This window comes from Malaclemys terrapin, chromosome 10 (assembly GCF_027887155.1).
Source record: "Malaclemys terrapin pileata isolate rMalTer1 chromosome 10, rMalTer1.hap1, whole genome shotgun sequence".
Taxonomy (NCBI): domain Eukaryota; kingdom Metazoa; phylum Chordata; order Testudines; family Emydidae; genus Malaclemys; species Malaclemys terrapin.
Genome location: NC_071514.1, coordinates 53979142 through 53995943, shown reverse-complemented (window position 1 = coordinate 53995943; position 16802 = coordinate 53979142). Strand labels below are relative to the sequence as shown.

The 16802-nt window shown below is 40.2% G+C and overlaps 1 protein-coding gene across 2 annotated transcripts in view; it reads right to left on the bottom strand.

The window, feature by feature from the left end:
- Positions 1 to 16802, bottom strand: part of CREBBP (CREB binding protein) — a 175561-nt gene that overhangs the window by 53468 nt on the left and 105291 nt on the right. The window contains exons 6-13 of one of the 2 annotated variants that reach the window (XM_054041404.1): positions 15655 to 15897; positions 14817 to 14913; positions 14047 to 14193; positions 13262 to 13379; positions 4327 to 4519; positions 4062 to 4115; positions 1518 to 1642; positions 434 to 622 (exon numbers count right to left, since the gene is read on the bottom strand). In XM_054041404.1, the coding sequence (XP_053897379.1) occupies positions 434 to 622; positions 1518 to 1642; positions 4062 to 4115; positions 4327 to 4519; positions 13262 to 13379; positions 14047 to 14193; positions 14817 to 14913; positions 15655 to 15897 (1166 nt within the window). The remainder of the gene's footprint in view (positions 1 to 433; positions 623 to 1517; positions 1643 to 4061; positions 4116 to 4326; positions 4520 to 13261; positions 13380 to 14046; positions 14194 to 14816; positions 14914 to 15654; positions 15898 to 16802) is intronic. The other variant, XM_054041405.1, reaches the window with a different exon arrangement.

The window sequence follows — 16802 nt, the reverse complement described above, 5'->3', positions numbered from 1 at the left end:
TTTTGAGGGATACTGTTTTTCTATCCATCATGGATTCAAGACTTTCTCCAGGAGGGCGGATGTTTTTATTTTTTAAAAAGCCACATGCAGAAGTGTTCAGCTACAAATAATTTGACTGAACTTCTGTAGTAACATGGAAGACAACTGGTGATAGACAACAGTTTCCCATTCAGATGTAACTAGTTTAAAAAATAATTCTAAGAGGGCTGCTTTGATTACACACTTTTTTGCAGTCCATAATTTAAAATAATAGCTACTAAAGTCTGCATACAAAGAAAAAAAATAGGAGCATATGGATGACTCAGATACAATGGGGTGAACACTGAAAATAGCACAATCATACACCGTAAATTAACTTCTGTTGTTGGGGGCTGAGCGTGGCCACCCATTAAATTAGACTATGATAATCCATATTTCAGAAAATGAATTCTACCTGTGAAACTCCTGTCTGGGTTGTCGATTGACCCATGCTTACATTGTTCACATTCAGAGCCCCACTTGATGATGGGAACTGATTCTGAGGGAGGAACTGGTTTTGGGTAGGAGCCTGACCCATCATAGTACTGGAATGTGCTCCCATCATGTTTTGTGGCTGAGGCATTCGGGAAGGAGACATTGCCATCTAATATTTAAAAACAAAAATATCAGTTATTAAATAAATTAATTGTGTAGAAAGAAATGAATTGGGTATCGATAAAGGAAAACAAACTAGATAATTGGCAATAAGATCTGAGAAAAAATACTGACCTCGTAAATCAAAGGGAGTTTTGTACACATGTATGATGGCAGCATTGCCTCACAACATTTAACGAGCTACTCAAAGTGGAGAAAATACTAAAGCTATATTCAGAACGCTAAATTCTATAATTCTGTTCTTTGGGCTAACACAGAAAAGTAATATGCTGGAACTCTTAAAATATATTTTAATTTTCTGGGAAAAAAAAAAAATCAAGATTTTAAATGGTACCAGTGATTTTTACACTGGATGGCTATAGTACTTGGAAGCACCAAGCTTCTTTCTCCCAGAAAACACTAGTTACTGTTATAGCGCTGATATCCTCCTCCCACCTTAAGTATTTATGTTCAGTATGTCAAATTTAAATGTCGAAAATAAAACAAACAAAAACTGTATGATAGCAAAGATGAAAGATAAATTTCCCTGAAGCTAATTAGCATGAAATTCAAATGAACTGGGAGGGGGGAGGGATAGCTCAGTGGTTTGAGCATTGGCCTGCTAAACCCAGGGTTGAGAGTTCAATTCTTGAGGGGGCCATTTAGGGATCTGGGGCAAAAATCTGTCTGGGGATTGGTCCTGCTTTGAGCAGGGGGTTGGACTAGATGACCTCCTAAGGTCCCTTCCAATTCTGACATTCTATGATTCTATGACTAGCAGACACATGAGTTTTCTACACTAGTATGAATATGGCTTTTCTCAGAGCATCTGTGTTATTAAAAACTAAGGAAATTCTTAAGTGGAATTAAACTATAAGAAGAACTTGAGGAAAGCAAATACAAACCGCTGGAACAGAGCTCATGTTGTTCATTTGTACAGGATGGTTCATTGGAGAAGCTGCACGGGGTCCCATGGGTGCCTGTGGCATCTGTACATTCCCTAGGGACATGGGGTTAAACTGATTCATTCCTGCAAAATGCACCCCCAAAACAGCTCATTAGGAAGAAGTCATCAAACACTTACATTTAGTACAGTCACCAGCTTACAGTATCATAATTCAAATCAGTTATGGTAAAAAGCATTGCCCACACACACTGTCAGAGAGCAAGTGAGGTGTGTAATTATATGCAATTGATTACAATTCTGCCTCAGGCTGTCAGAAAAGCAATAACCATTCTTCACATTAAAAAGTCAATATTATTCCTTACTGCAAAATGGTCACTAACAGACATGCTGGACAGGGAGAAATGTTTAGGGAAAACCAACATTGAAACTTGTCTTAAACAACAAGGGGCAAACAAATGGAGGTGATGCTCTTTAAAAACGAAGTAGTACTATACTCAATACTTTTAGGAAAATTTGCAGTGGAGGGGTACATAAGACAGGAGTTGCATAAAAAGGTTCCCTTATTCAGGTTTCACTGTAAGTAATTCTCAAAGTAAGCCATATAAAGGACACAATGAAGGCAAGCACATTCCTTAAGTCAAAGTATAAACCAAAACAATACCACAACCAGCAACTACTAAAACAAAAGGTAGCAGTTCCCTCTCCCCACCATCCTCCTCCTCAAAAACACACCCCACAAACCATGCATTGGTAACAGGCATAAATTTATCATAGGCTCAATAATATTTACAGATATATATGTGCCTGTTCAAAGAACTTTTCTTTTCCCACCCAAAATAAAATGCTAGACGTGTCATTAAACAGAGAGCACCACATCATAGCTCCAAAGGTTGCGATACAGGTTTCAGTTTACTAGATTCCGTAATAAACATTAATTCATGAAGCAGATAAAACCTGGACTACTACTTAGGAAGATGAAACATCTCAACTTTCAGTACTTTTCAGGAAAAAGCAGCTGAAGCTAGGCTACTGCATTCCTCTAGAATGTGCATGGGATCAACCAATTAATGTGAAAATTCCCAGTTTACAAGTATTTTCTGGGCTAACAGGATTATCTGACAAAGAAGCACTGATAGATAAGTTAAGTGAGGGTACTATTGATTCCCTTCCTTTCTCACAGGTGCTAAATTACTCTCTAACCCTTTGCAGACATTATCCCTGTTGTGGAAAAACTACTGGACACGTTTTGTTAGCCCTTGAGATACCACTGTGATAAAGCCTGGTAAAGTGTGTGATGCTGGCAGACCAGATGCCAGCTCATGCCAAGGCTCCTAAGACTCACTGAACACTGACAAATGCACAGTTGGAAACCAGTCTGGCTGACCTGTGTGTTAGTATTATTAAAATAGGTATTAGAATTTAATAAATGTGTTTGTATTTAGACTGTGGAATGATTGTAGGATGCTGCATGTATTAATCCTACTTATATCTGTATCCCATGTTACAAGTTAATGTTTATATATTTGCTTTGTTACTGTAAAAGTGTTTGCTAAGACTGTAAATTCCCCACAGTCAGGGGAGAAGCATTACCACGTGTGAAATTCTAGTTTACCACAAGAGGTGTTATCTTCTCCCCAACAAAGGAAGGTCTACACACATTAGATGAGCCATTGTGGACAAAAAACTGTTGATTGCTTCCCCCACAAGTCTGTGTCCCATCACAGCTTGAATGCCAGTGGAAGGGAATAAAGATACCTGTTAAGGAGACCCTAGTATCTTTTTGCTGTCTGGACTCCGAGGGGCAAAGATTCCTAAATATAAGCAAGAGATCCCCAAGCTGCTAGGCTTGGGTTAGCCCTAAAGGACATAATAGCTTGCTTATTAACGAAGCTTCTGTTACTTTTTGAATTTAAGATTATACCTCATTTGTGTGTATGTTTATCTGCTTTAGGCTTATAAATTATTCATTTGTCTTCTTAGTTAATAAATCTTTTTGTTTGTTACAGGACTGGCTGGCTACAAGCTCTGTCTTTGGTTTGAGATTTGAATCCAACTGACTTGAGATAAGTGACCGGTCCTTTGGGACTGCGAATAATCTGAATATTGTTGTGATTTTTGGTGTAAAGTGACCATCTATCAAAAAGTCAAGCTTGCCTGGTTGACAAGATAAAATGGAATGCCTAAAGAGACTATCAATGACTCCATGGTAAGACTGTTACAGTGTGTTAGGAGTTCACAATTGTTACTGGTCTGGTGAAATCTAAATATTGAATATACAACCAGTTTGAGGTTTTCATTCTGCTTCTTGACAGTGTGCCCTGAGGTTGACACTCATGGTCCTGAGTCACTCCAGAAAGCATTACACTTTGTTATGGTGAATACGAATAATAAAAGAAGGAAGGGGGAGAGAGTCTCTCACACACACATATCCTTCCCCCTAAAGTTATAAACAATAGGGAAGGAAAACACAGAAGAAAAGCAACCTAGAAAAGCTATGTTTTGAATCAACAAAGCAATGTACTGGAGGAAAAAAGTTAAATACCTTGAGAGACCTGCATACGACTCATAGGCACATTTGGCATGGACATAGGCCCATCTGTAACAGAATCAAAAGAATGGTCAAAGAAAAAATTTCTCTGTTTTCTTTTTAATTCAGAAATAGTATAAAGGCACAATGACACTTCAGCCAACCTTGACACTGCACAGCAGAAATATTTGAATTCAATAAACGAAATGTAAAAAACTCTCCCACTCTCTTCTTCCATCTCCCCTGCCCCATCTCATCTAATCCATATGCAAGTACTTACTGGGAGGTCTCACGGGCTGTGCCTGGCCCATGGCAGCAGCCACCTGTGGGATACCAGGTGGCTGAGCCCCTGGGGTCTGTAAGGCTGGCTGGTTACCCAAGATCCCTTGTTTATGTAAACGAGACCTCCGTTTCTCTTCTAGTTCCTTTTGTATCTTATAGATTTTCTCTGCTAATAAATGATAGTATTCATCCTATAAAGGAGAAAGATAATATTCAGTATTATTACAAAAAAAAATTACAAAAATACGAGGTAAAATTAATTCACCTGAATAGTGTGTCATTTACATTCTCTTGCAGATAAAGAGCTGCCTATTTGAACAAGAATTACATTTCTTGTCACAACTATTATATGGAGATGAGACTCCCTGTAATTCTTAAGTGGAGACTAACAGTGAATCTTTTGGAAAAAAACGCAAGGGAAGTTTACTTTACAGACTGGACTGTCCATCTTGTCTGTCTTCCAAAGAATAGGCCCTTGTAAATCATGTATAGGTTTTTATGAAAAGGACTATGGTAGGATGCCTGCCACTTTCTGGCAGAGAAAGCAATATGAAGATACAATTTACTCTTTGGTGGGACATTTTTTATTCTTATTTAAAAGTTGGTAACACACCTATCCACCAATCCAGAGTCACTAATGATAGGAGCTGCTTACCTGCACAGATCTGCAGGAGAAAGGCAGATGTTCTAAACTGGTAGCTTAGTCTGTTAGGAAAAGATCAAGTTACAAGAAAAGAATAAAACTGCCTTTTTCATATACACAACTAATCTACCAATCCAGAGTCACTACTGGGAAGCATAAGAGAGACATGGGAAGGGAGAGAATTTAAAGAATTAGTGAGAAACAGCAGCCTAGAGGATCAGGCAACCAAACACTGCATCTGCAGATGAGGAAACATCCACTTTGTTAAGGATGTCGAAAGAGTCAACAAATGAACATGTTGCTACCCCGCTTGTAACAGTAGATGATTCTGTGTTCCTTGCAGTCTATGCAGCTGTCATGCATCTGTGAACATAGTGCTCATGGTTCCTGGAGAGCTTTTTGGATTTTTTGTATGCTTAGAATATGATTGCTCTCACCTAGTATGAAATACTGCTCTTCAGAGGTTCCATTTCCTTTTTTTTTTGCTTAGTATTAAGAATGATTGAATTTAACTTGCAGAACTGCCTGTGTTCTGTGAAAACAAAACTAATGCCCTGCACCTTTTTAGGGAACAGAGAAGAACCCCCAGGCAAAAACACAGAAGGGCTCTCATCATTCAACTAAAACAGATTTCATTTTTGCCATAAATTGCGGTGTTATTCAAAGGCCCATCTTGTACCAACTGAAATGGCAATATGACTGTTTGATGAAGATTATCCAAAATTAAAGGCGTGGATGACTGTCTTGAGTCTATGCCCCTCTGTGATGCCTTAGAGAATCTCTTCCACTTCATCAAGTAGGTTTCCCTGATCAAAGATTCCTCACTTCCAGCAGAATCTTCTATACTTCTGTGCCCCAGCAACCCAGAAGCTAAGTGATGAGACTGAAAGATTTCTAATCCAGGTGCAAAATTCTGCCCTGATTCACAGACAAGAAGTCTGGTAAACTGTGAAGCAAGTTTTCCGGTTCTGACATCAGTTCCAGGACACTGGGGAAATGAAATTGTCAGTGCCCAAGCTGGGGCCATTTAACAGCATGTTGGCCCTGTCCTGACTTTCCAGATAGCCTTCAAAATTACTGAGAATGGAGAGAAGTCACAAAAATATTCTAGACTCCAATCCAGGAGAAAAGTGTCATTCAGAGATGATGGATCTTGCCCACCCTGGGACAGAACCAGACATGTGGCATTTTCATTGATGATAAAACTATCTAACTGGGGTATGCCCTTTTACACAAAAGAGAATGCAGGAATGAATCCTTGAGAGCCCATTAGGGCTGCCAAGTGTACATTCAGCTCAAAGTCTGCTAATTCATTGTCCTCTCCTGGCAGAGTGCCACAGTAGAATTTGGTGGTGAATACTCCACTTCAAAATCAAGACAGCTTCTTGTCAAGGCTGATGAGCCATACATCCTCCATGCTGGTTAGTGTAATACAGCATTGTGGCATGGGCAGGTTTAATTAAAGAGTAAGCTTTTCGGGGAAAAGACCATCTTTCTGATGTATTTTTTTTTACATTAACACAATTAATGAATAAATAATTTGGAACTGGTGACAGGGAGAAAGCCTCATAGGCTAGATAAATAATTCTTAGACTCATCTGATGTGTATCATCGTGCCCTATGGAGCCCACAAGCCGTGACGAGTGTCATTATCAAGATGGACATGCCAGCCCATTCAAAAGATGTCTGAATATTACTACCGATATTATTAGTATTCAAGAAACAGTGACTGGGGCCCCCCTGTTCTAGTCACAGTACAGAGTAAGATCACTCTTACATGAAAAAGCTTATGTTCTAAATAGAGAAGACAAAAAGGGTGGGAGAAAGGGATATAACACACAAGCAGAGTGAAAGGAGTATTGGTTTACAGATATCCACATCAGTTTCATGATTTATTTTTAGGGCTGTGGATTAAATTGCAATTAACTTGTGTGAAGAACTCAAAAAAATTAATTGCGGTTAAAAAAATTAATTGTGATTAATCGCACTGTTAAACAGAATACAAATAGAAATTTAAATATTTTTGATGTGTTTCTATATTTTAAAATATATTTCAATTACAACACAGAATACAAAGTACAGTGCTCACTTTATATTTTTGATTACAAATATTTGCACTATAAAAATGATAAAAGAAACAGTATTTTTAATTCACCTCATACAAGTACTGTAGTGCAATCTCTTTATCACGAAAGTGCAACTTATAAATGTATTTTTTTGTTACATGACTGCACTCAAAAACAAAACAATGTAAAACTTTAGAGCCTACAAGTCCACTCAGTCCTACTTCTTGTTCAGCCAATCGCTAAGAGAAACAAGTTTGTTTACATTTACGGTAGATAATGCTGCCCACTTCTTAATTACATCGCCTGAAAGTGAGAACAGGCGTTTGCAGGGCACTGTTGTAGCTGGCGTAGCAAGATATTTACGTGCCAGATACGCTAAAGATTTATATGCCTCTTCGTGCTTCGGCCATCGTTCCAGAGGACATGCTTCCATGCTGATGATGATTGTTAAAAAAAAAAAAAAAAAAACGCGTTAATTAAATTTGTGACTGAACTCCTTGGTGGAGAATTGTATGTCTCCTGCTCTGTTTTACCCACATTATGCCATATTTTTCATATTATAGCAGTCTCGGATGATGACCCAGCACGTTTGTTTTAAGAACACTTTCACTGCAAATTTGACAAAATGCAAAGAAAATACCAATGTGAAATTTCTAAAGATAGCTATAGCATTCGACTGAAGATTTAAGAATCTGAAGTGCCTCCCAAAATCTGAGAGGGATGAGGTGTGGAGCATGTTTTCTTAAGTCTTAAAAGAGCAACACTCTGATACAGAAACTACAGAACCCAAACCACCAAAAAAGAAAATCAACCTTCTGCTGGTGGCATCTGACTCAGATGATGAAAATGAACATGCGTCGGTCCGCACTGCTTTGGATCTATATTGAGCAGAACCCGTCATCAGCATGGATGCATATCCTCTGGAATGGTGGTTGAAGAATCAGGGGACATATGAATCTAACGCATCTGACATGTAAATACCTTGCAATGCCGGCTACAACAGTGCCAGGCAAATGTCTGTTCTCACTTTCAGGTGACATTGTAATTAACAAGTGGGCAGCATTATCTTCCATAAATATAAACAAACTTGTTTGTCTTAGCAATTGGCTGAACAAGAAGTAGGACTGAGTGGACTTGTAGGCTCTAAAGTTTTATACGGTTTTATTTTTGAATGCAGGGTTTTTTCATAAATAATTCTACATTTGTAAGTTCAACTTTCACGATAAAGATATTGCACTACAGTACTTGTACTAGGTGAATTGAAAAATACTATTTATTTTGTTTTTTACAGTGCAAACATTTGTAATACAAATAAAGTGAGCACTGTACACTTTGTATTCTGTATTGTAATTGAAATCAATATATTTGAAAATGCAGAAAACATCAAAAATATTTAAATAAATGGTATTCTATTGATTAATAGCATGATAAATTTTATCATCAAATGATTAATCGAATTAATTTTTTTAATCACTTGACAGCTATTTTGTATATTTTAAAATTTTGGGTGCGTTTTTGCTTATTTTATTTGTTTTCATATATATATATGAAATATGAAAGAGCATGTGAGAAAGGAAGGCAGAAGGGGATTAGCTAGAAAGAGAAACAAGAAAAGGAGGAGGGGAAAGAGCACGAAAGGTACGTGAAGGGAGGATGAAAGGAAATGACTGAAGGAAGGAACTTGAGCCGTCAAGTCAGCCAGCAGAGTGGAAAGAATGCTCAGTCATTGTAAAATGCATAGTGTGATCACATCAATATCAAAAAGTATGTTTAAACTGCTTCTGAACTTATGCCTGCCATCTTGAGTCTCAGGGTGGCTCTGCCCTGGCTGCTTCTCCTTTCCCAATTCTATATGGCTGAGGAGATGTGTGGCTGCATGAGGTATAACACCCCCCAAAGGGGGTTAGGGGTCTTCAAGACACAGTTTGGGTACAGAGGGTACTTTGGGGGGGTGGGAGGGGGAGAAGAGGGTTGCATCAGTTTGCAAAGGAGGTGACAAGGAAACTCCCTGACACAGCTATTCCTCCGTAGTCCACCACAGCAGCAAGTCTTGACTCCTCTTGAGCTATCCATATGTCTGCATAGGGATGATATTTTTTGCAGATAGCCCTGCACAGATCTCAGACACAGACTGACATAAAATATCACCTAAATGCAAAAAGCCATGTGCCCAACTGCCACAAGGAAGAATTATATGCTTCGCCAACACTGATCTCAGATAATACTCATGGTATGGAATCTGTCCTCTGGAGAGAAAATCTTCAAGGATTCTCTCGGGGTTCCAATTAACTCTGTTTCTTGTGGGTTGAAAATAAATCTTATAGTCTGAGAAGTCACAGGGACTGGAGGACTTTCTGAATAGGCAAAAACTTTTTTCATAAGCCAAGCATCTAAATAAGGGTAGTCTTAAATGTCTGAAGAAAACAGCCATCATAGGCAGAGATTTGTGGCTTTCTACAGAAATCAAAGTAACCCAAACAATACTGCTGTGGGTAGTGGTAGTGGTTCCCCAAATCCTCCTTCCCTCTAAATCTGTAGATTCTTCCCAGGAGTTGGATGGACAGAGAAGGGGAAGTGGGCATCCTTCAAGTAGAGAACCGCAAACCAATCCTATGGACTTAAAGGTACAATAGAGACTAATGTCAACACATGGAACTTCAGCTTTTGTAATATTTTACCTCAGATCCATTATGGAAGGTAGAATCATTTTGCTCTTTTGGGTATCAGAAAATAACTGGTATAGAGCCCGTTTCCCCCATATGGGTGAGGGACCAACTCTATGGTTCCCACAGCACTTTCATGATAATTCCTGAAAAAGAATGTATGGCAGAGAAGATGGGGGTGTAATGCCAGAGTGGAATAGGATGGCATGATCTGTTCTTAGGACCCATCACATTATTCTACTTCTGTTGTCAGAGTGGAATTGATGGTCCTCAGAGGAGAAAGGTAAAAATCCACAAGAAGGACTATACAGACTCCCTTTTAATTTTTTTTTTTTTTTTTTTACTGGAATTAAATTCAGCAGGTGAATTCCCCAATGGGACCTCTCGTAAGAATGCTTGGACCACCACCTGAAAAAAAGTGCCTCTGAGTCAACATCTGGCCCAAAGGTTGGGAAGAGGTGAGTGGATTTCTGTCTTATTGACAGAGTGTAGAGACCAAGAGATCCGAGCTTTGCCTGGGAATCCTTCATCTTCTGTCTCTATACTAAAAGACATCAAGATTCTCAAATGGAAAGTCTTCCATTTGGGTCCGACCAGTGGCTCTTTAACTAAGAAGAGCATCAGAACCCTGCCATTGCACTGATCTGGCAGAAGCATTAGATGGATGTCCAGTGTGTGTTTGGACACCATCTGCCACAAGACTTGCACTGCATCTTGTCAGTGACTAGGATGTGGGCAGCCGTGACTAGTGGTTAGAGCATGAGTCAGTAGTCAGGAATTGGAGCCCAAAGTCTCAGATCAGGCACCAGAACCAAGGGTCAGAGCCCATCAGACGTCTGAGTAGAGTGTACCTGGAGTGAGACAAGGCTGGGAACAAGCAGGCACAAGAGCTATTGAAGCTGTGGGCAAATGCTTTGAGCAGCCAGTGCCCTTCTGCTGCTGGTGGTCTTAAAAGCACGTCTGTTGATGCCTTTGGCCAACTGGGCTGTTTGGCCAATCAGGTAGCTCAAGTGGCACCCAGTGGCACCTAAACTGGCTGGTAACAGGTAACCAGGCTAGCTGCAGGTCATCTGTCCTGACACTTCTACACTTCAGGGAGCTGATCCAAGAAGTGCATTTTTTCATCCCAGATAGGGAGCCCATATTTTGCTATTACTGCCTGGAAGCTGGCAATCCTCATCTGGAGTGTGGTTGAGGAACAGCAACAGCAACAGCAACAACAACGTGGGTCATGTCCCAGGAGAACCAGCTGCTTAGCATCTTTCTCCTTAGGCATCGGCTTAGGGACCCCAGTCTGGTAAGATTTCTCATTGATGGTTGCCATTGCTGGACACATTTATACGGCTTTGGCAGGCTTGAATAAGTGGCTTTCACCCCATGCCCAACATTGAAAACAGATGCTCAGTACCTCAGTCGACCAGACTTTGAGTTCCCCCACCTCTAGTAGTTTGAGGCAACTATCCAGATTTTTATAGGTTCAGAGAAAGTGAGGAAGACTGAGCACCAGTCCTTGTTACGATCTTCTTCCAAGCAACACAGATAAGTATTGGTAACTGATATCACAGCATCTTATGAAGCACACAGATTAAAGCTAGTTTTCTTAGTCACCTCACCCATGATGGTGGTTGAGTCAATGCTCCCTCAGAAATCCTAACAAGGCTGCAAACAGGGGAAGGGTAAGCATCCTAACAGGGCTAGGATCCAGCAGAACAATGTCTTCAATGGCATGGACAGAGAAAATTTAAAAGTGTTCTTTAAAATTAATAAAAAGAACAGGAGTACTTGTGTCACCTTAGAGACTAACAAATTTATTAGAGCATAAGCTTTCGTGGGCTACAGCCCACTTCTTCGGATGCACAGAATGGAACATATATTGAGGAGATATATATACACACACATACAGAGAGCATGAATAGGTGGGAGTTGTCTTAATTGGCCTCTCAGAGTTGGTAAGACAACTCCCACCTGTTCATGCTCTCTGTATGTGTGTATATATATCTCCTCAATATATGTTCCATTCTATGCATCCGAAGAAGTGGGCTGTAGCCCACGAAAGCTTATGCTCTAATAAATTTGTTAGTCTCTAAGGTGACACAAGCACTCCTGTTCTTTTTGCGGATACAGACTAACATGGCTGCTACTCTGAAACCTTTAAAATTACTATTTACAAATAAGAGAAGTCAAAACGAAAGGGAAAAGGAAGGACAAAGCCAGCCAGGGAACCAGTAAGAATGCTGGGCTGTGCACTCCAAGCCGAATGCACTTTCAAGCAGCCCAAGAAACTGAAGTGCAGTTGGGCCGACCCCCAAAAATTAAAGTAAGGGGAGTGGTCCCAGCACACATGGCTTGTGGAAGCTTCTGAACTAGTTTGCTAGAGGGAGACATCCAAAGAGCGAGGATCCATTTCCACAATTCTTGAAAGAGAATACTGGAACATTTTAGCACTACTTTGAGATATACAGGAAGTTCCTATGCACTTACATTTATTTAGAGCACTGGTTCTCAATCTTTTTGGGTTCAGAACCCATTTGTAAATGTTTATGGCCTGTCACAACCTAGTAAATAGTCTGGGAATGGAGGCCCTGGGGCAGAACCAGTAACTGGACATTTTAACGCCTGGGGCAAGTAAGCATAGCTGTGCCCCCTACCACAGGGGGAACATGGTGGTGGTTGCACCCCGTACAACCCAGAGAGGCTCGGTGGCTCACTGAAATGAGTCAGGGGGAGGAGGTAGTACTTCCTCTCCAAGCCCTGCCATATAGGGCTGGCCTAAGTCACCCCAGGTCTTTGCTGTCCCACTCACCTCACCCTGGTTATGACCATGCTCTAGTGTAGTTTCAGTCAGATCCTGCCCTCTGGGGGGGTTGAGTCCTGCCCAGAACTCACCCCATAAAGTGGCAGCTCCTGCTGCTCCTATGCTGTGGAGCTGGCTGGGCTTGGCTCTCCGCTTCGGGTGTTGCAACCTCCGGGGTTGCAGCGCTGCTCAGGTGTGGCTCTGCCCCCAACTGGACCTAACTTATGTGAGTGGAGTTGTCACCTGGCTCATGGGGTTGCAGTGCCACTCATTCAAATTTGGCCTACCTGGACCCCCATCATCATGATGGCTGGGCCAAACCTGAGTGGTGCTGGGACCCCAGAGGTTGCAAAGCCTGGCACAGGGAAGCGAGTACAGCCAACCCTGTGGGATAGGAGCCACAGGAACTGTCACGTGACCCCCTGAAACATTCTGGCAACCTAATTTTGGGTCTCCACCCATAGGTTAAGAAACCCTGATTTAGAGGGCCTGTTTCCTCTCTGCAGATAGGAACAGTCTCCCAATAGTGACCTAGTTTGGTGGATGAATGGGGTATGATAATTGGGACTGCAAAAACCACCTAAGCAGTTGAGTTTGTTACCTTGTTTTATAGCAGAAAACCTAATATACATTGAAAGCATTGGGAGATTTTCTGCCGTGTAGTGAAATGAAAAGAAAGGTTTTTAGCAGGTTTCATTGTACATGTCAGATTTAAAATATGAACAATTCACTCAAGTGTAGTGAATGCCTGCAATGAGGTAACATACCCTACTGTTAGCAGATTCATACATATCCCCTTCCACTTTCCTGGCATAAGCCACCAAATTCTCCATGCGGCGATCCTTCAGTGCTGCTGGGTCAGGAGTGGGAAAGATGGCTTGGACGCTACAGGGGAAAAAACAAAATCCGTCTCTATAAATGTACATTTAGAATTCTTTACAATCGTTAAACTTTGTATACACATAACATACATTAACACTATTTAAGAGAGAGAACCATTGTCCAACCACTCCCCCACAATTATTTAAGTGAATTTAGTAATGGTGAAATGCGTTTAGACTGTCAATGCAAGTGAATGAAGTCCTTTATTTACAAAACAGATACAGCAAGGGCAGAGGCAATGGATGTTTGCTAGCACTGTCCTCAGAACCTAAAACCTGAGTTGGAGAGATAATAGGGTTAAGAAGGTAACTCAATCTCTAAGGGCCATCTGCTGAGATTTCCTGCAGGGCACCCATCAGTGCAAACTTGATGCTGGTTTTTATGGTGTATACATTTCCCCAACAAGAACTGAACCAAGACTACAAAATCATGTAGGCCTTCAACTATCAGGTGCTCACTTTTCAGTTGCTATAATAATCCCATTACCAATCTCTTGAGCCACTGGTTGGATACATCAAAGTTCATTAATTAGAGATATTTCAATTAGTAACATCAAAATCCACTCATGTGGTTCCCACAATTTCCCAACTCAGACACTTCCATACAGCAAGTCACTAATCAAGGAATGTAAATATTTAGGAAAAAGTCTCCCATCATGGTAAATACTTACAGTTTATGGACTAAGTGATTGCGTAGGTCTTGAGTGACATGTTCATGCCATGCTTTCCTTACCCCCGTACTGGAAGGAGGTGCAGCTGTTGGCAACGAGCTGAGGTTTCCAACATTGCCAGAATTTGTGCCATCATTCATTAGTGGACTGAAAAGGAAGACAAACAAGGGAATGTTATAGGGTGGAACAAAACTGCCCATTTCATATATGAAATAGAATTATTTTTAAAACAATTTTCTTCACTGACAGTTTCAGTTACAAAGATTTTAAAATGAAACTGTGAAGCTATCGAACTGCAATATAAAAAGCAATGAAATCATGGAATTTGAGGGCAGAAAAGGAAACTGCTACCACTCCAGAGATTTCATTGATGCTACTTGCCATTGTCAAGAGGCTCATTAATTTAATTCTTTTAAAACTGCTTAGGTGTTGTGAGATATTGGAACGAAGATGAAAGGACAGGCAATCTATGAGATACAGAATCACGGCTGTTAAGTATACAGAACTAGTACACAAAAGAATAAAATATTCTACTTTTGGAAATGCATTTTCAAGTCAAAAGTTTGAAGAAAAATTGTGGTGGGAGGTGTGCAGGTTTGAAATGGCAATGGGGGTGGGATAGCGTGTGGCCAAAGAGCAGCATTCATTATTACAACAGAAGATACAATGGCAATAAAATCATATTACACAATGCATATTCTTCATTTAAAAACTTACTCTCCATGCAAACAAATCTTTAACTTAGCAAGAATATAAAACGTGTGCATTACTTCGTTGTCCCCAGGGATGTTGGAAGAGCAGTTTCTGAGATTAGACTAGCTTGCTGGTCTGTTATCCCTCCTGCAGAAAGGTTCATCTGGTTAGCTCCTTTGGGAAAAAATTAAACAAAACTGGTATAGAAGGTTGCTTAGGTTTACTTCAGAGTTTTGATAATAAATGTCACATAAATGGCATTTTGAACTTGGTTAAGAAATGAGAAAAAAACATTTTTTTTGTTATATCGGGTAAACACGTGTCCATGAACATCTAATTCTTATGGCGTTTCCTGAAATAAACTACTCATCGACGGAAATTAGAAATACTATAATTTTTGGCACACCTGTTTTCATTATAAAAACTGACAGTTAAAATTCTAACGTCATGAGATCTGAGATGAGCTTACATAACCACAAGAGAGAACATAAGAGTGCTGACAATTTATCCATCATATTCACTCAGTCTATCCAGTATCTGCTGAAGCGGAACAATCTTAATATGAGTGATTTAAATGCTTTATTAAACAAGGTAAAATCCATAAGGAATTATGCCTAAATACAAACAGCACTATGAGCAATAACAAAATCGGCGATATGTTTAACTGCTAATCATACTTTTCTGAAGGTAACTATCATTAGCTATATCTGGCATAAACTGAACCTCCTACTTTTCTAACAGATTGAACGAAAGTATGCTTAAAGATAAAACTTTGTTTCATTACTCAATCTAAACAAAAAAAGTCATTATCTATATGCAATCATATCAGTATGCCTGAACTTTCCTCATTTTCTGGATTAGGCTGCAATTAAGTTTATTACAGAACACATTTCTACTGCTATTTTCTTCACCCACCTAATGGATTTATGGTCCTCATTTGCTGGTGAGCTTGAGGCTGTGCTGGTTGTTGGCCTTGTACCTGTGGCTGCAACTGTGTCTGTGGCTGGTTGCCATATGGCAGTCCAAGAGCAGCATAGGCTCGCTGCATGGAGCTGGGGTCAATCGGATTAGGATTACTTAATGAAGGAGTAGTCTGTTGGCCTGTTCCAACAGAGCCAATAGAATTCTGGATTCCACCAGCTGGAGACCCTAGAAGGGCTAAAAAATAAAAATAAAAAAATAAAAAAATTAGAAAGGGAAGTGGAGTGGGGGGATTAAGGAGGTAAGAGAAAAAAGTAAAAATGAGATTGATACGGCAATAGAAGATATCTTTCATGCAAGTAAATGAAACATGCATATTATAGATATATTTCATTTTAGTTTAAATAAACTTGGGCTTTCCTATCATCTGAAGAGCCAAACTAGAGAAACACAAGCTTCAATCCTACACAATATGAGCCCCTCTTGCCTTGAAGTACTGATTTTAGGTTCAAGACCAAACCAGCTGCCTAATGCATGTGCAGTCAAAGGAGAGGAGAGAGAAACTTCAAGCAGAAAAGCATATTAGAATTCTTAAAAATAAATAAATAAATCTACTGGCCCATTTCTTGGGTTAGAACCAATGTAAAGATGTCAACTGTGCTATAAATCTGATAAATCTGGGCAACCTAGTTTCTAAGTGCATCTGACAGAGTTCTTCACTTTCCTTTCAAATGGATTCTTAAGGGAGACACCGGATTTGAGGGCAAGCTGTGAGAAGAAATGGTTTGGCCCATTTTCAGTTGAAAGTCACAGATCTTATAGAAGGAGAATTCCAGCTTGTACAGCTTCCTGAATGACCTTGGGATTGTTGTAAAAGCATGTAGATCAGCACAATCTATCTTGACTATCTTTAGGATAGAAAGCTGAACTGGAAGGGAGCCATCTCTGGAGGAGGAATATCATGGGTCTCTCACTCTCCATTACGGTAAGTTTGAGTGCCTCAGTCATGTGGGAAACTGGGTAAGCCCACTCCTCTAGAGAGGGGCATTTGGGTGACTTAGATCTGGAGGATCTTCTTCCAGCCCTCCTGTGTCCAGTTTCCCTTCACCCTCTGGAGAGGCCTGTCTGGCCACCTTTTTTTT